This window comes from Chenopodium album, chromosome 26, assembly GCF_948465745.1.
Source record: "Chenopodium album chromosome 26, dcCheAlbu1.1, whole genome shotgun sequence".
NCBI lineage: Eukaryota > Viridiplantae > Streptophyta > Magnoliopsida > Caryophyllales > Amaranthaceae > Chenopodium > Chenopodium album.
The window spans coordinates 33,828,162-33,850,186 of record NC_137859.1 but is presented as its reverse complement, the minus strand read 5'-3'; the positions used below and the strand labels follow the sequence as shown (position 1 = coordinate 33,850,186).

At 34.7% G+C, this 22,025-nt stretch overlaps 3 protein-coding genes and 1 pseudogene across 3 annotated transcripts; 1 reads left to right on the top strand and 3 right to left on the bottom strand.

Annotated features, from left to right (window-relative positions):
- Positions 1–559: 559 nt before the first annotated feature.
- Positions 560–4,146, bottom strand: LOC145617074 (putative disease resistance protein RGA1). Its single transcript, XM_081671769.1, has 2 exons — positions 1,212–4,146; positions 560–645 (listed from the first exon to the last, which is right to left on the bottom strand). Exons 1-2 carry the CDS (start codon positions 4,144–4,146, stop codon positions 560–562), a joined length of 3,021 nt encoding a protein of 1,006 aa, XP_081527895.1.
- Positions 4,147–4,824: 678 nt separating this feature from the next.
- On the bottom strand, positions 4,825–6,741 carry LOC145617073 (putative pentatricopeptide repeat-containing protein At3g11460, mitochondrial pseudogene; annotated as a pseudogene).
- A 2,913-nt stretch (positions 6,742–9,654) lies between these two features.
- On the top strand, positions 9,655–18,220 carry LOC145618676 (signal recognition particle subunit SRP54, chloroplastic-like). Its single transcript, XM_081673453.1, has 15 exons — positions 9,655–9,984; positions 10,087–10,225; positions 10,943–11,010; positions 11,095–11,196; positions 11,490–11,642; positions 11,742–11,819; positions 12,948–13,073; positions 13,165–13,267; positions 13,450–13,550; positions 14,428–14,565; positions 14,642–14,785; positions 14,911–14,986; positions 16,700–16,785; positions 16,891–17,016; positions 17,788–18,220. Exons 1-15 carry the CDS (start codon positions 9,838–9,840, stop codon positions 17,893–17,895), a joined length of 1,695 nt encoding a protein of 564 aa, XP_081529579.1. The 5' UTR covers positions 9,655–9,837; the 3' UTR covers positions 17,896–18,220.
- Positions 18,137–19,205, bottom strand: LOC145617072 (F-box protein CPR1-like). Its single transcript, XM_081671768.1, has 3 exons — positions 19,172–19,205; positions 18,505–19,052; positions 18,137–18,277 (listed from the first exon to the last, which is right to left on the bottom strand). The coding sequence occupies exons 1-3, from the start codon at positions 19,203–19,205 to the stop codon at positions 18,137–18,139; spliced, it is 723 nt and encodes a 240-aa protein (XP_081527894.1).
- Between the last annotated feature and the right edge of the window lie 2,820 nt (positions 19,206–22,025).

The window sequence follows — 22,025 nt, the reverse complement described above, 5'->3', positions numbered from 1 at the left end:
CCCAGGCAAGCCATAACCACCATCATAGCCGTCCAAATGACATATACGTAGTATTAAAAAAAAGGTATGAGATGTTTAAAAAGTGTGAGCTGCTTATGCTTCTGTGTTCAAAACAAAGGCGATGAATAGTTGTTTAGAATTAGATAACAAGAATAGGCGTCAGCCAAATGACTAATGAAATTAGTCAAACTTCATAAAATTTCAAAACCAGCAAATTATGTTAATCAGATTAAAACCACAATGGAGGGGGAGATTGAGCTTCAACAAATTACAAGAAACTAAAACCAAGAAAATACTGAACACAAAAAGTGTATAAACCAGTGAAGGTTGACCCTCAGCATAAACCATCTGCCATGACAAAATGACAGTGCTGAAAGTCATAGCAGACGATTCAATTTCATTTGCATTTTCATCACCGTTTGCATCTTTGAACTCTAAAACTGTATAAATCAGTTCAATCCGAGGGCATAAAAAGAGGAAATGCACCAAATTTTCCATAGTTCAGCTATTCAGCACATCATACAAATGCAAAATCTTGGGAGCAAAATACAGCAGACTTTTAGGCAGCATCAATAGCAGCAGCAACAACATAAAACTTCAAGGCAGTAGGTACTGATGTATTGATACCTGGCAACTTGAAATTTACTGCCAAAAAAATAATGCAAATTGAGATGGGAAATAAAACAAAACTCAATTCATAGTGCCACCCCACAAACTAGTATACTACATTACACTACTATCAAATCCAAGAAGCTTCCAGAAAAAGCAAAAATAACCAGACAATTGTAATAAGTTGCTGACTTGATGGAAAATCAAAGGTCATGAAAGAAAAACTTATCATATGCTCATCTGCTTAACTAATCTGAAAATTTACCCATATTATGCAACATCAAACAAGCACTTTAGCAAAATCTGATACTAACAGAAAATAGAAAGTAACTACTATTTTAAATTAAATTGGGATAATGTTTATTAAAAAGAAGAGACAGAGAGAGCCTACCTAATCAGTCGAAGACTTCAGCCAAATCAATATTTGGGATGTTTTGTATCTTGGAGGGTTAATAACATGGACAAGGTTTCCTCATCAGTTGATTCAAGAAATAATTTAACGGCTTCGCATGCAGGTAAGGCCAGATTTTTGATGTTTTGAAAGCTTTGTAGGGAAGAAATTCGGCTCTGGAGTACTTGTTCCAATTCGAGGGAAATAGGACAGATTAACTCTATAAACTTGAGAAAGCCCATGTCGTTGAGTTCCACCACCTTGAATATGACTTCATTTTGTGAATTTCCATCACAGTCAACCTCATTGAAGTTAATTTGTAACTCACTGTTCCTCCAACGGAAGTTCAAATCTTTAACGCTTGGACATGAAGGGAATGACGTCAAGTTATCACAACCGATGATCTCCAATGTTGAGAGACGGGGAAATGTCAATCTACTCCTCAAGATGTGATCATCATCCTTTTCAACCATGTACTCCTCTCCCCTACACCACCCTTTCAAACTTCCAAGATATTCAATCTGAAGAGATTCAAGAGAGGGAAAGAATATAGTCAATTCTTCTCCGTCATTGCCCATGTTGTTGCTTCTATTTTCCATATACTCCAACTTTTCCAATTGCGAAAATGACAGTGATTTTAGATAGTGCAGTTTACTCAACAATGGTAGTTGCTCCAGCTCTGTACAACAATTAATCGTAATGTTGACAAGATGTTGGAAAGAAATTGCCCAATCATCCTCTGCTCTACCCCACCTTCGAATTTCCGTACCCATGTGTCTACACAAGAAAATTTCCTTGATGTTCGAAGATGGCTCTAGCTTTTCCATCACACCATCACACTCTGAATATCTATCCTCATCTAAATAAAAACAAATTTCAACCCTGCTGAGATGTTTCATGCTCTTCAAATACTCTCCTTCTCCATCATTCTTGTAATTATTGCCAATTTCGATCCGTATGCCATTTTTAAGATTAGTCAGGGCTTTTAGGTCTCTGAGCTCTCCCATACATTGCTCTTCTGTGGAATCTCTCTTTTCCTTACCCACCACAAACAATGATAACACCCTAAGATTGGTCAACTTACCCATGCCTGAAGGCATACCACTCAACTCACAGCCCCCTAAATTCAAGTGCCTAAGGCTGGCCAATGTATCTATTCCAGATGGCAAACTACTCAACCTATCACATCCTTTTAAATTCAAGTGCCTAAGTTTTACTAATTTGCAAAAGTCTTTTGGCAACTCCCTCAAACTATTGCATTTATTTAAAACTAATGTCTGCAGATTATTCAATTTAGTAATAGAATCAGTGAGTGTCATTAAATAATAATTTGAAGACAGGTCAAGATACCTTAAATGCAGTAGCTTACCAATTGAATCAGGCAGCCTTGCCATACTTGTTGACTGCAAGTACAACACCCTTAAACAGATCCAACTGTCAATTGGTGTATGTACTAGAGATCTTGAATAGCTTGGATCAGAATTTGAAATAATCGAACGAATCTTACTCTTAAGGAATAAACTTTGTGGATATTTATCACCAACAAAATACACATGACGAACTTTATCTCCCAGCTTGGTTGTATTACAACCCACTACACCTATTTCCTCTCTCCCCACCTCTAGAGCAACATCGTGCATCAAGTCATGGATTTTCACACTCTTAATATCACCATATCTATCCTTCTTTACATTTTGAAAGAAACATCTGCGTACCAAAATCAGGAAATGTTCTTCTGCAGCATCTTCCATGCTCTGACCTCTGTCCAATGGCACAATGTATCCTTGTGCCATCCAAAGATTAATCAAATCCAACCTATATATATAAGCATCTTTGGGAAACAATGCACAATAGCTAAAGCAATTCTTCAGAGAGGGTCTAAGATTGTGATAACTAAGTTTAAGTATAGACATAATTTCATTATCACCTTGTCCAATATCAACCAATCCACAATTCACAAATGTCTGCCACTTACTCAGAGGCTGACCGAATAGAAGACTTCCGACCACCTTTATAGCAAGCGGAATGTTATAGCATTTTTCAACAATCTTCTTGACAATATCAACTAACTCAAGATGATTCACGAGCTCTTGTTCCCCTTTGTCAAATGCTAGAGACTCAAACAAGAGCCAAGAATTTCCTGGAGACAAACCTTGCAATTTGTGCACATATTTTTCCTCGACAATCTTTGCAGTCATCTCTGAACGTGTGGTCACCACAATCCGACTACCCTTCTGACCCAACGATAAGAACTTGTGTAGGGAGCGCCATTTCTCACAATCTTCATTCCATACATCATCAAGAACAAGCAAGTACTTCCTTCCTTTTAATTGCTCTTGAAATTTCTTTTGCACACATTCCATTGGTGATGTAGTATCAGGCTTGGAATCAGTAACCAATTCTAGAATCTTACAAAGGATTGATCTGACATCAAATTTCTCTCCATCTTGATCAGAGACACAAACCCACAACCTCATCTTGGGATCTGGAAACTCTGCTTCAACTGCTTTATCATTACAAACAAGTTGAGCAAGAGCAGTCTTACCCAATCCCCCCACTCCCACAATACTCACGAAACGAATACTCTCATCAACATCATTTGTACCTAACAACATATCAATGACTACCTTTTTATCATGCTCCCTCCCAATGATAGCCTGTGCACCCATGTAGGAACAAGTGTCCTCCCTCCTCCTAACAATAGGATTATAGTCTACACTAAGACCAAACTTCTGATGGTTGCTAACAATTTCATCCAACTTCTTTCTAATGTCCTTGACCTGACGAGACATTCTATGAGCATTACTCACCCCCTTCTTAGTAGAAAAAAAGTTGCGTACCTTATTAAGGAATTTACCATCATTACTGACATCGAGCAGCTTCATTTCAGCAACGGTGAAAAACTCATCGAATAGATCATCAGCATCATAAACAGCAGCCTTGAGTTGATCAATGTAACTGCGTGTTTCGTGTGAGAGCTCACACTTGGAATCAGCATCAAGGAGAACATTGTTGATGGTGGTGAAAGTTTCGTTAAGGTCTGCCAGTTGTGATTTGTAGCCCCACATGTCACAAATCTCTTTGATGATAGCAGACCCAGTTACTTCAATGAGCTTTGCAGCAATGGTGATTCCAAGGTCTGCCATTGAGTTATTCACTGAAAAATCACTGAATTACAAGAAGAATGAGAAATGGGATTGATCTGTGTTTTGTAAGTTCAAGGGCTTATTAAGGACTTCAATAAAAGGAACTTTCAAATAAAAACAAAGACCCCAATTAAAGTACAGAACTTGAAAAAAGTGAAAGCATCCAATAGCTAATGTAGGAAAATGAGCACATCCATCAATTCTGGTGAAGTATGTAATAATAAACCAATAAACATGTACGGCTCAGTCAAATTAATCATTTTGATAGTTTGATTATTCTTTTCGATGATAAAGGTTTAACTTTACTTTTAACACCATACCAGATACAACTGTACAAGTATTTTTCTAAAGTATATTGTAGTTGGAGTTAGAGTACTCCAGCATTTTAAAACATGGTTTCCTCAACAAAAAAATAAATATATAATAGTAATAATTAAGAGATGGGTACATAAAGCTTGGAAGATTAGTCAAATGGATCAGTCCTCATTTCTTTATCGGTTCAATCCATTTGTCACATACTCACCGTACTGTTGTGTAGCAACATCTTCAGGAATCCTACCATTCAGTCTCCTATGCTGTAGATACACCTTGATAATCTTGGTAATCTGTTTAGTGTTTACAGCTCATAACATTCTGAGGTAGCTGAAAGATCAATTATTCTCATTAGTTGCTAGTTTGCTACCAATAGTCTTTGCAAGAACATGCTCCGTTTCTAAAATGATGGAAGCGAGTTGCATCTCTAACAACAATAAGCCGGTCCACAATCTTGCTAACTAGCTTTATAAACAAATGACAGTCTTCACATACTCGAAGGTTCTTAATCACAATAATTTCTGCACCAGGCAGAGTGTTGAGTAGCCCAAATGCAATTGCCAGCCTTTCACTATGTAATTTACTATTGCTCTGCCTGAACTCACCAAGATCCCATATCAACTTTTCCAATCTTTCCAACATTTTGCAGATTTCATTTGTCTCGGGATGGGATGTATCCCCTGCCAAGAACATATGAATCCTCCCTTCATGTTCAACATAACTATACCCAGGATCTTTTCTAAGTTTCAGCCCTCTCATCATCACCTGGGTTTTCTTTACACCCTCAATATTTCCAGCATCCAAGTATATGTTTGATAATAAGACATAGTACCCAGTATTTGCTGGTTCAATCTCAACAACTTTTTGGAAAGCCAATTTAGCCAATTCAACATTTTTATGGATCTTACAAGCACCCAAAAGAGCTCCCCAAACAGCTGCATCGGGTTGCATTGGCATAGAAATGATGAGCTCGTGAGCTTTGCCAAGACAACCAGCTCGTCCTAATAGATCAACCATACAAGCATAATGCTCTTTTTTGGGCACTAAATTGTAATCTTTTCCCATTGAGTAGAAATATGTCAAACCTTTATCAATTAGGCCTGCATGACTACACGCAGATAAAACGCTCACAAAAACTGTTCCATCAGGTTGAACTCCACTACTAATCATCCCATCAAACAGATCAACTGCAACCTCTCCTTGCCCATGCAAGCCATAACCACCTATCATAGCCGTCCAAATGACTAAGCTTTTCTTGGGTGTATCATCGAAAATTGCACGAGCCTTCACCAAATTTCCACATCTAGAGTGCATATTAATCAATACACTTCTCAAGAACACATTCGAATTATACCCTAAGGTTTCAATTTGCTTCTCCACATCACAACTAGTACTACGAGCACCAAGGTGCGCACAAGAGGATAAAACCCCAACTAACGTTACAGCATTAGGACGGATCCTCAAGGACTCCATCTCATGGTAAAGATCTAAAACACGAGCAGGAAATCCATTTTGTGCATATCCATTAATCATGGCATTCCAAGTAATCAAACTCTTCTCCGGTATCTTGTCAAACAATCTCCTAGCAGAATCAATCGACCCACATCGTAGATACATGGTCAACAAACAATTTGCTACAGCCACATCATTAACCAGCCCACACCTAACATTAAGACCATGTAGAGACATCCCAAACCTCAAATGCGACGGCAAACTACAAACAGGGACCAACCCAAGCATGGTAACATCATTATAAGCCACACCCAAAAACCTCATTACACCAAACAACGACACCACATCGGAAACCCGGGATTCCATCGAATACCCAGAAAGCATAGCATTGTAACAGACAGTGGGGTGGTGCTGAAATGGTTCGGGAATTTCATCAAACACTTGGCGTGCACTATTAAGTCGATAACATTTACAATAAAACGAGATCAAAGAGGTTCTTACAAAGGTATCTGAGAGTGACCCAGTTTGAAGGACATGGGAATGGAGCTGTTGGCCGGTGAAAAAGAGAGAAAGAGAGGCGCAGGATTTAAGGATGAAGGGGAATGTAGAGGAATCTGGGGATTGCCCAATTCGCAGCATTCGGAGGTATAATTGAAGGGCATTTAAGAATTGATTTTGCTTCGAAAGCTCTCGTAATTGAAGGTTCCATTCGTTGACGGTGGCGGCGAAGGTGGTGGAAGTTGGACGATTTGATGGGTTTTGAACGGTGAGAGTGGCGGGAAGATGACATATAAATCGGGCTTGGCGGCAACTGTTGCTTTGTTTGATCATAGTTGTAAGAGTTTTAAACGTAGTAGTAACTAATTAGTACTAGACTAGTAGTTACTAGTAGGAATGGCTTGGATTAATATTGGCAGATGGAGCAAAGTTGGGATTAACTAGGTTAGGTCCCGTGTCATGCACGGTTATTTTAATTACTCCATGTTTTCTTTTTATAAAATAATTTATGACATACAAAATAAAAAGTTAATATCTTTATAGAATAAATTATACTCTGCCATAATTATATCTTATGTAAAAAGATATTTTTTTCCTTATTTTTTTTTCCCTTATTAATCCGTACTTAATTGTGCAATAACATAAGAAAGGTAAATATTATTGCTTGTTTATTTGGTTGACAAAAAAAAAAACTTTTCTTTTAAATAACTTTCTTAAATAAATCTTTACTAATTATATTAAATTTAAAAAAAAAATACTAAGAACACACCAGGACATGACACTTGTCATTGCTGGTGTGTCTTTTAGTATATAGTTATTGATGGTAGCAATTTTCCCTTATATTTATGTAATAATAATATATTTCATAATAACATTTGTTTTTAGTACGTTAGTAAATAACGATAGTCAAAGTTAGTATTAAAAAGTGATTAGAAGAAAAAAAAAAAAAAAGATAAACGTGTCGTTTGTTTAATAATGGAGAGACTATGTCGTCTTTAGTGTACATATTAGGTAAATTGATAGAATTACGCTTGGAAGTGATTGGTCTCTCACAAAGATGCACTAAAATTAAATTGACATTATAAATCATGAGGCAGTGAGCTCTATGCCTCTATGTGCGGACCCTCCAAGTTAGTAATTTTTTTTAGAGAAACCGTTTACATGCCTTTTGCAGTTTAATTAATTACCTACTGATAATTAATTACGTCTAAAAAAATGATAATTGCATATTTTTCTCGTAAAAACATAATTACATATTTATATCTATTAACTAATACTAAAACAAAATGGGCTGATGTCATCAATCTCTTATAGTGTCTTACATGTCAAGCTCTTATTATAAATTTTCCCTCCAAATTTACTTATGATGTCATCAATTTTTTTTTTTTTTTTTTTTCTTTCTACTTGTTAGATTTTAGGATTAAGTAGGTTTAAAACTAAAAATACGAAACTTGAATTTGGCATCAATATTGTTATATACTCCGTACTACTTTTGAATCTTTCCAACATACAACAAGTTTAGCTTTATTTTTATTTTTTTTAATTTTTTTTTTACGCTAAACAATACTTGTATTAAATATTGATAGCTAATCATATACAATTTTTTTAGCTTCCACCCTAAAAATACAGAGACATATAAGTGACTAATTGAGAATATAGATAAGTTGTTCTTGCTTATACTAACAAGTTGGGATAAATTCCTTCTCTAAAGCCGCATTAGATTCAATCTTTCGTAAAAACCAATCATTAGGCTTCAGTGAAACTTTGTAGTTCAATTCATTACTCCCTCCATCTCTTTATTAATGTCTACTTTCTATTATTTATTACTCACATAATTAATAAAGTGAAAATGAACATTAATAAAGAGACGGAGGGAATAACATTTAGCAACAACATTAGAGAATATACAAAATGTTACATCAGTAATTTATCATCCAAAGAGAAAATTACTACTCATATGTTATATGTAAAAGCTAATTTACACGTCATTTTGACGGAGTAAACTAGGAGGCTTTATTGTCAACTGCCATTAAGTAAGTTAAGGGGAAGAACATTTGAGAGTTAAGTGCATCTATATTTATATCTATATCTATATCTATCTATAATTAGGGCATGTTCTCTTCAGTTTAGTTCAACTTTTAATTTCCATCTGTCATAAATAATTCATTTCAGCTCTATTCAGTTTAGTTCAGTTCATTTCATTTCAGTTTAGTTCAATTCAGTTTAGTTTAGTTTAATTTAGTTTAGCTCATTTTAGTAAATTAGAACAGGCCCTTAGTATCTAGATACAAAAACCAAGATTGTCACATGTCCTTCTTTACCTTTCCTTGTAATTATTCTTTTTCTTTAACTCTTTTTTCTTATGTTTTCAAAGAACTTCTTCATCTCCTCTTTATTTCTCCATAACTCTTTATAATTTGTTTTTAATTCAACAAATTGAATTTCATAAACCTTCTCTTCTTCTCCCTACATCTTTCAATTCAATTTACTCACATTGTAATTCAATTCATTGACCCCTTATATTTCATAATCTCTCTACATAAATACAAATTTTCAACAAATTTTTTTTAATTAGCATCACCTAAGTTCCAAAAAAATAAAAATTTAGAAAAATATCCATCAAAACTATATCTAAAATTTTTACACAATGAAGATGATGATTGAAAAGGAAAAAATTAAGGCGACAAAGAAGGAATATTTAAATTTGACAAGAAGGCCGAAGAATTTCATGCAAAAAAATTATAAAAATTTCGAGAAATTACATAGTCTGCATGTCATAGGGCCTTTATTTTCAAGATATTAAGCGCACTGTAAGAAAAAATATATTATTAAAAAGGAATTTTATAACTTTATATTTGATGTAAACATGTAAAATTATAACAAATGTTGGTATTCAGCCTTTTTTTTTTCCCTACAATTACAAATTGTTCACTTCAATTCAGCTCCAATCAGTTTAGTTCAGTTCAATTCAGTTTAGCTCATTTCAGTAAATCTTTTTATTTTTGCGTTAAAAGTTTCATCCATTTTATCATAATAATAACCAAGATTTTTTTAAATTTTTTTTTTATATTACAAATTGCTGATTAACTATAATGCAAATAAAGATTTAATTTTAGAATTTTAAGTTAACCAAGAATTTTATTAATTAATAATTCATACCAAGTATTCCGTATAAGTTAAGCACAATCCATATGTAAACCGGACCCATAAACTAGTTACACTTTTAACGGTCCAATGAGACTAGTGAATAATGTAAAATGTAAGTACTAGTTGATAAGATATTCATCTTCTTCAGCTGGATAAGATATTCTCTCTCCCTTTTCTTCCATCACCATTACAGTACCACCTCAAGCTCTTCTCTTCACTTTCCAATTCACACAGTAGAGAGAGAAAGTTTGTTAGAGAGAGAAAACAGAGGTACCCATTTCCATGGAAGCTCTACATTTCACTGCAATTTCGCCATTTTCCCGCCAATTTTCTTCTCTCTCTTCCACCACTAAAACCACCAATTCTCTCTCTTCTTCATGGACTGGTTCAACCCCTGCTGTCGGCCTCTCGTCCCGGAATCCTTTTTCTGTAAGCTCTCAATTTTCGCCCAATTTCGAGGGTTTATTTTCAATTTTTAGGGATTTTACCGTTTTTTGATTGATGAAGGAGAAATTGGGGTTTGAATGACAGAGGGAATTATGGAGAGCTGTGAATTCCAAGGCGGTGAGTATAACTACTCAAAGAGATATGCGAGGGGTTATTAGGGCTGAGATGTTCGGACAGCTTACCACTGGCCTCGAAGCTGCTTGGTCCAAACTCCGAGGCCAAGGTATTTTATTATTCGTTAAAGTGTTGCAACTAAAAAGAAACCGAGGAAATGTAATTTAAATTACTCCGCATTTCATTTAGGTAGTGTTGTTTTTTTTTTGGTATATTTTATGATCATATTGTATTGGGTTGTTAGCTTTGATTTTTAATTTTGTTTTAATTATATTGGTGTATATAATCATAGAATGTTTAGAACTTGAGACAATATGAAAATTATTTTGTGATGTTTTGAAGTTGATTTATTGTACTCAAAATAATTACACCAATTCCCTTATTAAGATGTGTAGAGAGGTATGTTGGGTTTTATGTGAGATGGTTCAAGCATAAAATTGAAGACATAAGGTTGCTGGCTTTGATTGGAGAAATTGAGGAAGTGAAGTGTTGTGTATCCATGGGATATGTCCGTGCAAGAATAAGCACGTCCGTGGTGGCTGGAAAATTGGATGATCTGGTGTAACACGTCCATGTTGGTTTTATTATTTTTCATAAGTATTGGCAGCTTAGAGAATTCTATTGCTAGATCACGGAAGCTTCTTAAAATCTGCTGTTGTTCAGATAATACCCAAAATCTTTTCCTCAGTTTTATGTTGTGCTGATGAATTATTATATGAAAGTGTAGATGATGTATTGAGTATATGTGCTGATGAATTATTATATATATAAACCATTCGTGTGAAAAAGAGATGGTAACCCGTGTTCTTTTCATCTATTTCAACAGAGGTCCTGACCAAAGAAAACATTGCTGAACCTATGCGAGATATCAGAAGAGCTCTTTTGGAAGCGGATGTGAGTAGTCAGTTGTGTAGCTGTTGACTAATAGCATGCTGGATCCTGGATAACATGATTTTATTTTGCTTCCTGTCATGACAGGTGAGCCTTCCAGTAGTAAGAAGGTTTGTTCAGTCTGTAAGTGATCAAGCTGTTGGAGTTGGATTGATCCGAGGAGTTAAACCTGATCAACAATTGGTCAAAGTATGATCTGCTGAAGCCACTTATTAGCCTAGTTTTAATCATCTTTTCGTCTCTTGCCCCTGTTTCTTTCTCACTGCATCGACCTGATATGACTATGTACTGAAGTTTTCATCATGCATTAGACTTTCAATGACTAGATTAAAAAAGAAAACAAAAACAAAAACAAAACAAAGGCTTAATTTTCTGGTTCCTTCATTTTATTGGTAGATTGTAGCTGTAGAATATGTGCACAATCCTAGCTTGATGTTTTAGTTACACTAATTGTAATTCTTGCTGCCTGGTTACTGCTGCAGATTGTAAAAGATGAACTTGTAAAGTTAATGGGAGGAGAGGTTTCTGAGCTTGTTTTTTCAAAATCTGGTCCCACTGTGATACTATTGGCAGGATTACAAGGAGTTGGGAAGACAACTGTTTCTGCCAAGTTAGCCTTTTATCTTAAGAAGCTGGTACGTAAATGAATTCTTTCCATGAGCTTACAAACTATTTTGTTGCTACACATTCTCCTGCTGCTCTATTGTGTAAAAATTATGTGGATTTACATTCAGGGGAAGAGTTGCATGCTGGTTGCAGGAGATGTTTACAGACCTGCAGCAATAGACCAACTTGTAATCCTAGGAAAGCAGGTAATGACCTAAAGTTCCCTGTATTATGTGTTGTTCTCTTGTCTCTGTAAATTACTGTGGAGTATCAGCGTTTTGGATTTTTTTTTTCCCTCTTTGGTTTCCATATAACCTGTGCTTGAGATGCCAAAGATTCAACTCTGAATGTTCAATATTCTTAGTGTCTTTTTGTGAACTCATAATGCAAACAGCTGAATGTTCAAAGAGAAAACTTGCATTGAAATCAATATGGTGAATTATGCTATTTCGTTTCTGACATGATGGGACCAAACCAGAAGAGTAAATAATATTAATTTTATTAGTTACCATATACTCACATTGTTTCATTAGATGCATTTTTGGACCCATACATTGAATAGCTACCTCTTACCTTACAAGCCTTTATACTTTCTGCTAATTATTGATAGATACAGAGTTTGCAATAACATGCTTCTCATTCTCATGTCAAATTGATTGAATCTGGAGAAGTTGGTTGGTTCTTGAATTTGTCACATATTTGGAATCTTTCCCAGGTGATGATAAAAATGATTAATGCAACTATTTGTATAAACTAGTAACATCAGGGATCTTTTTGAGTTTAGGGTAAGAGGATTGGTGAGTTTCACGTTTTGTGCAGCTTTACCCCTTGTTAGTAAGGATGGTTATTTTTGAAAAGATCCTCAAAATAAAATAAAAAAAATAAAATAAAAAATAAAAAATAAAAAATAAAAAATCTGTAAGGGGAGATAAAATAGTACTGTGATAGTATGGAATTGGCACTAAGTGCTCTTAGATTTTGTGTAAGAAGATTTTGGAAATTCAACTGCCTCTAAAGATGCTTTTGCCAAATGTGAGGGAATGGAGTGGGAGGCAAAAGTGTACAGCCTTTTCTAAGAAAAGATATAACAATCAGATCCAAGAAAAAAAAAAAAAACAAAAAAAAAAAAAAAAAACTTAAGGCCATTTTAATCTACTTTTCTTGAATGGTTCTGTAAAACTGTAGAATTTATCATTTGTTTCTTTGTCTTTTAAGAATAATTGATTTTATGTAATCATAATATCAACATTCATAGGATGGTGATAGCTTTGATGTGCTTTCTCTCTTTAAATGAAGTATATCCACTCTCATGTTTGTCATCAAGCTTGTGACAGGTGGGTGTGCCTGTCTATACAGCAGGTACTGATGTAAATCCTTCAGATATAGCTAAGCAAGGTTTAGCAGAGGCCAAAAAGAAAAATATTGATGTGGTTATAGTGGATACCGCTGGTAGACTTCAGGTGATGTTGCATCAATCCAATCCCATGGTCTAGTTGCTATTACATGGTTGGCTCCATAAACTGGACTTAGCTGTAGCTTCAATATTGGCAGATTGACAAAGGAATGATGGATGAGTTAAAAGAAGTAAAACGAGCAGTAAATCCTACTGAAGTTTTGCTGGTTGTAGATGCAATGACTGGTCAAGAAGCTGCAGGTATAGAATTATCTGTTGCTTGTTAATCTATGTATTCCATAATGACTTTATGACTCATTTGTATCAAGGCAAAAGATAATTTTGAGCCTATCTATGTCTCTTCTAGGATAATGAAGCTAATCATGCTGTTATCTCCCAATTACATCTCTCTGTTTTTTTGTGGGTTGGTTTTGAAAATGCAGCTTTAGTTACTACATTCAATCTGGAAATTGGTATTACTGGTGCTATATTAACAAAGCTTGATGGAGATTCTAGAGGTGGGGCTGCTCTCAGTGTCAAAGAGGTAATGATGATTATGAAGTGTATGTGTAAAGTCTTCTATCCGAAGAGAACTTCTTTTTACTTTTCATTCTATATATGCAACATCTATGTCCAACATTGTAAATGAAATATTGATGGCACCATCCATCAAGCTGTGCCATAAGTTCTCAAACTAGGAATAGGAGGCTAATAAATGGAAGTTAGATCTTTGGTTTAGATAGTGTTGTATCAGCAGTGGAAATTTAGGGTTTGGAATTTAGGGTCTGACTAGTGTGATTATAATTCATTTGTGGCGGTTGTTAATCTTGGTATTATTATAATTCATAAATAGTGGTTACTATAAATAATAAATGAGCAACATTTGCTTGTTGAATAATCTTTTTTGGTGCCATAACAAAATAACTAGTGCTCTTATTCGCATGTTCTTTTGTTTCAAGTTAAATTCTTGGGACACCCATTAGTCACCGAATTCTTCCAATTCAAGGCTTTATAATTAGTGATGTACCCAAGGAACTCACATGAAGCTACATCCTGCTTATTTTTTCTATATATAATATAATTGATGGGTACATGCTTAATTCCTGATAGCTCAGCTAGGAAGCTTTTTTTGAAGCCAAATAGTATTAAACCCTTTTAAAGCATGTTAGACCAAATTTAAATCCTTTACTACTCTGCATATAGTCAGCCTTGCAACTGGAATAAGCTTGCATGTGTATCTGACCTATGACATTTTACTTCTATATATACACATTATGTTGATATGCCAACAGTTAGATCCTTTTTCAGTCATAATTTATGCAATAATGCTTAAGTATCATGGTTTTGGATAGATCTTCTGCTATTCAAAAGTTTATGTGCATTTACTAACCTACTATAGTTGATTTTTCCATTGGTTTTAGGTCTCAGGAAAGCCAATCAAACTTGTAGGCCGAGGGGAGCGCATGGAGGATCTTGAACCTTTCTACCCAGATCGTATGGCAGGACGCATATTAGGGATGGGAGATGTTCTTTCATTTGTGGAGAAAGCACAAGAAGTTGTAAGTGTCATATATAATGATAGAATTACACTTTTTGAAGGTTGCAATTTAACGTGGTGTCTTAAACCAATTTCAGATGCAACAAGAAGATGCTGAAAACCTTCAGAAGAAGATCATGAGTGCAAAGTTTGACTTTAACGACTTCCTAAAGCAAACTCGTGCAGTTGCACAGATGGGTTCAGTTAGCCGTGTTATTGGGATGATTCCAGGCATGTCCAAGGTAAGAAACTGAAAACTGCTAGATTATGGATCCATATATAAATTGTTTTTGTTTTTTTTCAACAATCCTTTTGAGGACTTGAAATGTATGAAATTAAGCCTTTTCCCACCGTCTTATTAATTTAGGTTACCCCTGCACAAATTCGGGAAGCGGAGAAGAGCTTGAAGATAATGGAAGCAATGATCGAAGCAATGACCCCAGGTTCTATTCTGATTTGTCATGGACATTTAATGCTTGTTTTTAGACATTTTACTTCCATTCTCCATATTTTTTTGTTAATTTTTAGTTTTGTTTGATTGTCCAAACTTAATTCAAGTCTCCAACTGTTCCAATGGATCAAGTATTTATACACCATGAGTCCATGTCCCTGATTAGTGCCCAATTAGAGTCAGTTTACAGTTTGATTGTCATGATTCAGGAGTTTGGCTTTTGTTATAGCCCTTATAGGGGCTTAGCTAAGATTCTTCATTGACAAGCTTCTTAGTTGTTAATTACTTGATTGGGCAAGAAATCCCCCCCCCCCCTTCTTCCACACACACACACACACACACAATGTACTAGGATTACCATTATATCATGATGTTTAGAATTTGGACTTTCAATTAAGAAAGGTTAGGCATGAAGGGCCTTGTGGAGTTGTGGGTTGGGGCAGGTATTTAAATTTGTCTTGAAATTTCTCAGTTAAATGTTGTAGATGATTGTTCAAGCTTGGAGAATATTGAAAATGGGCTTAGGCTACCCAAGAAGGTGGTGGAGAGTTCAGACCACTAACAAGCCCAAAGTAGGTTTCACCCCAAAGCAATGGTAATGGAATAGCTACTCAAGTAAAAGCCTATAAAGAGCTTGACATCTAGCATCATCCCCATAGTAGGATAACCCACATGTGCACAACATGTGGTTCAACAATAATGGATTATTTCAGAGTGTATCTTTCTCCCTGATCTCCACATCATTTTGGTCGTGGTAACTTAGTCGTTGTGCTCACTGCTACATGATGTGAAGTCATCAGGAAAATTTTCACCAATGCCTAAGCCTTTTTAAGTGCTTGGCCTCTATATATAACTTTCTCTTTTTAATAGTCTCCACATCCCTAATGTAGTAAAGTATTTTCATAAGGAAAGGATAAAAGGGAGGCACCAGCAATAAGTTACTGAAACTTTCCTGCTTACTGCAACCATGTCAAATTGGGTTTTGCTTGGATACTTTAAGAGATGGAGATGCAGGAGAGGTAGACAAATCACTGAGAGAGTGAGAGGTATTGTGAAGGAGGGGAACAGAGCCTGCTTTCGAGGTAGCCAGGGATTTTGTATTGAGCAGTGGGCAATTTTGTGCATGCCAAAAAGTGGTGCCTGAGTAGAATATTGGTGTGGAATTGGCATGGTTATACTTTTACCTCTTTACCATTTATCCATAGATCAACTCTTTTCACACTGCCTTAATTGGGTGGGTGATATGGGCTTTTTGAATCGGCTGGAGAGGATTAATGATTGGACGACGAATAAAATCATAATTAGAAGTCTTTGTGGGGTAAGTCTTATTTCTCTATGGTATGACTCTACGGGTGGGCTCTGGGGTTTGGCTGGCTTAGGTTGACCTAATAGCAAGATTAGCACCTGATGCCTTTTTCAGGCACTCATTAGTCGTTACGTTAACACTTCTTCCTCTTTAGATGTATTTATTCCCTTTTTCGTTTTATCATGTGTATGCCCCCCTTGCTGTAATAATGACTTTTAAGCATGAATGCTATGTACTGGTTGGTATTGATCCATCCATCTGCTTGTAAGAATGATGGATCTTGTTTCAGTTATGCAAAAATATTTGATAGTCCATTCAAACTTTGTATTATTACTTGTTTGTTTGATCTACCTGTCAGTATAATACTTTCTGGCCAATCTGAGTGCTTTTGGTTTTCAGAGGAAAGAGAGAAACCAGAACTCTTGGCTGAATCTCCAACAAGGAGAAAAAGGGTTGCCCAAGAATCAGGGAAAACTGAACAGCAGGTACGTATGGCTACTTTATTAACCTGATATTGAGAAAATGCAAAACAAAATATTCATGGGAGCATAAAAATAGCAATTTAAACTGGATTTAATATCATGATCCAGGTTAGTCAGCTTGTGGCTCAGCTTTTCCAAATGCGTGTCCGCATGAAGAATTTAATGGGTGCAATGGAAGGTGGATCTATACCTGCCCTTGAAAATCTTCAAGAGTCACTTAAATCCGAACAACAGGTTCAGAAATATCCTTGTTCTATTGTCTATAAATAAGTTTTTATATGATCTTGAATTCTCCAATTTGGGCATGTTGAACTTGAGACCTCTAATTGAGATACGGAATATAAAAGTATATTGATAGATGTTATTCAGATATAAAGGAATATTGATGTAAAAGTACATATAAATGATCCATAGTCATCTTCTAATCCTGAGAATAGAGCAAGTGATATTATTTCTATGATTAATAATAATAAAATGTAAACATACTTTTGTCTCTCAGCAGCTCATTATTTAAAAAAAAAACAAAAAAACAAAAAAAAAATTAAAAAAAAAAAAAAAAACACTTTATGTAAGTTATATTCTGAGAGCTGCTGTACTTGCATGAAAACACAGCTTTGGTTGCTTAGTATTCATGAAAATGCAAAACCCTATTCTGCATGCTCATGTGCTGTTTTTATGTCCCTCAGTTGCTTTTATAAACATTATATACCTAATTTTCTAAGTTTGGATAAAAATAAGTGTTTGTAAAGATAAACAACACATTCCATTTAATTCATTACATATTTTGTTGTGGTAATAGTCTAATAGAAACAACTCAAGTTATGTTGAATTGGCAGAAAAAGAAATAGTTTAAAAATTATATGGCATATGGTTCCTTTGGAAAGCAAAGATGATTGACGATATATGTAATGAGTGTATTTGTATGTTTTGTTAGGCATTAGCAAAGTCTGATGTCAACGTGAATTCGATGTATGTCTAACTGGTATAGTCTCTCTCCTATAATAGGCTCCGCCTGGAACTGCAAGGAGAAAGAGAAGATCAGCATCAAGAAAGCAATATGCAGATTCAGGTTCAGCCAGACCAAGTCCTCGTGGCTTTGGTTCAAGCAACTGATTGGAAATTTTGCCTTAAGAAATGCTAAACGCGAAACAATGCCAATACGCATATCAGCCTTTACCTCTAAGGTGTAACCGGGAAACTCTGCTTTAAAGTGGTTCTTAAATTGTCAACTCCAACCACATGAATTTCTGCTCGTGCCTATTGATGTACTTATTATACAATTCCTCTGTTCTGATATGTCTGGAAACACATGATGTGTTATACCACCACATATGTAATTTTTGACAGTGAATAATTAAGAAACAAGTTCAGGAAAGTTCTCGATACACTTCTGAAATCTTGGATAAACTGGAATATCAGTGTTTCTTTTATGTACAAATTTCAAAACTTGCTTAGCAAAGCAGACCATTACTATGCTTACTAAGTTGGGCTCTTTCTTGATCAATACACATACGTAAATAATAATATTGGTAAGAGATTATTAAGCTAGTTTCAATGACAAGAAGCTAGGCACAATATGATCAGCTGTCATCCTTCCTCTAGTTACTTCATCTATCCCCTCCAATAAAGGCACCCTTCGATCCCACTTTTTTTCTTTAGAATCATATACATCAAGGAAGAAATTACGCGACGACGATGACAATGTGGTTGCCATATCAATACCTTGCCATCTTTAAGCTCAGGAATTAGCTGGAAACTTGCATTATTAACATCAAGTTCATGTATGACGGTAAAACGAGTCCAAGATTTCTCGACACCATACTCCTTCATCACCCAAACCTCCACACCTTTTCCGTCGATGGTTGAGGAACCTACACAAAGCATCCCATCCAATACACCTAGATAGGAAACAACCATCATCTTCGGAACAAACTCGAACTTGTTCTCGTCTAGATCACACCTTAGTATCAAATTATCATCAACAAGCCATTGTAGAGCACCATTCAAAGCCACTGCCTTGCTTCGAATCAATCCAATCGAGCATTTAGTATCCATGACCTCCCAAGAACAACTAGCCTCTGCGCCTATTGTCAAAACCTCGGCTACAATTTTAGTACTACCATATTGTTGACACAACTTAACCACCTTCAACAGGCCAGTCTTGGATCCGTAACCCAACCCATAGTTAAGCTTTCGCCACGCTAGTTGACACGGTGTTTCAGGAAGGACTACACAACGTCTCGTGATGGGATTCACCAAGCGTAACAAAGCTAACACCGAACACGACCATATACGGTTAAACAACTGGCAAACAAGTAGCCATCCATTGCAAGAAGCTACAACACTACAATCACTTAAAACTATTCTTGTTCTATCTTCGAAAAATTACAAATTGTCAAGGCGAAACTCGCAATGATAATCATGATCATAGTCAATCAAGATGGTAGAGTTTGTTATACTGTCATAAGCAATAATAGACGAATGATTACTAGTAGTAATGTAGTATTATGATATTGGAATAATTTTGGGAACATAGGGTCTGAAATAATTTTGTGAAAAGTATCTCATATTTAATGCATGAAAATTGTAGACAACATCATAAGATAGTAGTAACTGGCAATCTACAAACTATTTGCATTAGGATATCTCTTGGTAAACGTTTCGTCATTGTGTTTAACTTTTTCGTCATTGTGTTTCGTCAAAATAAAAATACTAAATACAAGCCAATTAGATTTTGCCATGTCAACACTTTATGGTGTTATTTTTAAAGAATGACATTGTAGAATTATTCGGTGAGGGGTATATAATTTTTATTTATAAGAGGTGATTGCTTGTAAGTTGTAACTAATTCTAACATAATTAGGAAATAAAATTAAACTATGTTTATCAACTAACTATTGGATTATTTTTGGAGGAACCTAATCTAGATAGGACTAGGAAACTTTTTAGATATTCTAATAACTAAGTGGAATTCTATAATGTATCTACTGCAAGTAGAAGTGATCAATATTGGCCCAATATATAATACTCTAATTATATTAATCTTATTATCTTTCTTTTACAATTTTTTAATACTCCAATTACTCTACTTAAATTACTTTTATTTTAGTATATTAAATTGTCTTAAATTATATGTCAGTTAAACTGTAACACTTATTAAAAAATAGAGGGAGTCTCTTCCCTTCAAAAAAAAAAAAAAATAAATAAATAAATGTAGGTTGTAGTAATTTTTTTTCTGCCAATATATAAGTGAAAACGTAGAGTTTGGTGGAAATTTAAACATAATTCTCATGCCGGTAATCGAAATCTAAACTTGATAGTTGATACTCATTTTTACTTCAAAAAAGAAAGATTATCGCTTACAACACATTTGTATGAAATCTTATTAGATTCATCTCAATATCTACTTTAATAATATCTAATGTTTATAAGTGCATAATTATAGATTTAAACGGGTAAAATTATGCATCGATAAACATGAAAAACAAATACATTGTTACAAGACAATAACCTCTTCTTTCAATTAATTGAAAAAAAAAAGACATTAAACTCCTCTCCTTCGATTTTTTTTTTATTTTTTTTATTTTTTTTTTTGAAAAAAAATGGGAGTCAACAATTACAAGACACATGGCCCAAATGACATGTTTAAACATAGAATTTTTAATGGTTGCACAATAAAAAGACTTTAAATTTAGTAAAAAAAATTCCCAAGTAATAGTGTTTATAGTTAGGGTCGTTAGAGACAAATTCGTAGGAACCTTGTTTTGCAAGCCAATAAGGAGGATTTATAGAATTTGCATATTGTCATTTATTGTTTTCACTAATCCAAAAAGTTTATATTCTAATCACAAATTTCATACAATCATTTTAAAATAGCAAAACGAAATAAAAAGAATTGAATCAAGAATATGGCAAATGAAGAAACTTTAGCTGATGCAATGAATAATGATGCAACATTTCCGACTACGGATGTAGATGGGGAATTGAATCCTGGCAATCACACGGAATTCAAAGTTGATTCTACGCCCTCTAATATGGCCAAGGTAAAATTAAACCTTTTTATAATCTGGGATTTTGGATTATCATAGAATCTAATCTATATAATCACTGATATATAAAATCGGTCTCTCAATCAGCCACGAGACAACAACACTTGACATTTTAGTTTTTCGTCAAGTTTCGCGCCACATAGACGACAAATAAGTGTTTAATTTAACCTGTTTAGCAGGTTGCTTACCTACTTAAACTAATATGAGCAACTCCCCCCTATACTTTGGTTTATTCTAGTTTAAAGAGTAGTTTGGATTAAAATGAGAAGATAGTCAATAGTTCGGCTTATTTTTGTTGATTTTTCCAATACATTAAGGTAACACCGTTTGCTCATCACCGCAACCCCTATTACTTGATTAATTGTCTTATGTAGTATATGATTATGTGAAGTTGTCACACGATGTAGCTAGCCACATATAAGATTTTGTGATTTTGAATAGATTTTTTTAAGATAAAATATGTTGCATAGTGTTTTATTATTGATATACTTCTAATATTTCATATATATATATAATTAATTATAACTTTCAATAAATATCTTATAATTTAGTATTATTTCCATTGTAAAATTCGTTTTAAAAAGCTCTTTATAATGAGATCCATTTATAATATATTAATAAGAAATAAAAAATCAGTAATGCTTCTAGAAACAGAATGCTCCCGAAAGTCTTTGGGTATTACAAGGTATATCAAGATGTTCTACAATTTGTCTGAAGAGACCCTTAGCTCCGCCTTGCAGAGGTATGTTCGGCGTGACCCAAGAAAGCCCCTCCGACACTTAAGTTAGCAAATGTACTTTCTAGAGAGAGAAAGTAGAGAGCGAAAGAGTAATAGTGAGAGAAAGTATAGAGAAAAGGAGAGAGAATTAGAAAAAGTGTCCTTCATTAATGATTGGAGAGCTATTTATGAATGTACCTTTCAGGTGGCAAGACTGTACTTAGTTGGACACATTAGGGTAAATCAATACTTTGCAATCATTAATGATGGGCTGGATCATGGAGGGGTATTTTCATCATTTCAGGTCACTGGACTTAGGACAACGGAATAGGCCCAAACAAGTAAAATTAAGTTTTAATAAGAAAAAATAATTTTAGTTTGGTAAAAATACTTTCAATTAATTAGAAATAATTTAAGTGCAATAAAAAAATATTAAGTTATTAATAATAACTTCACAAATAAAACTACAAAAAGCA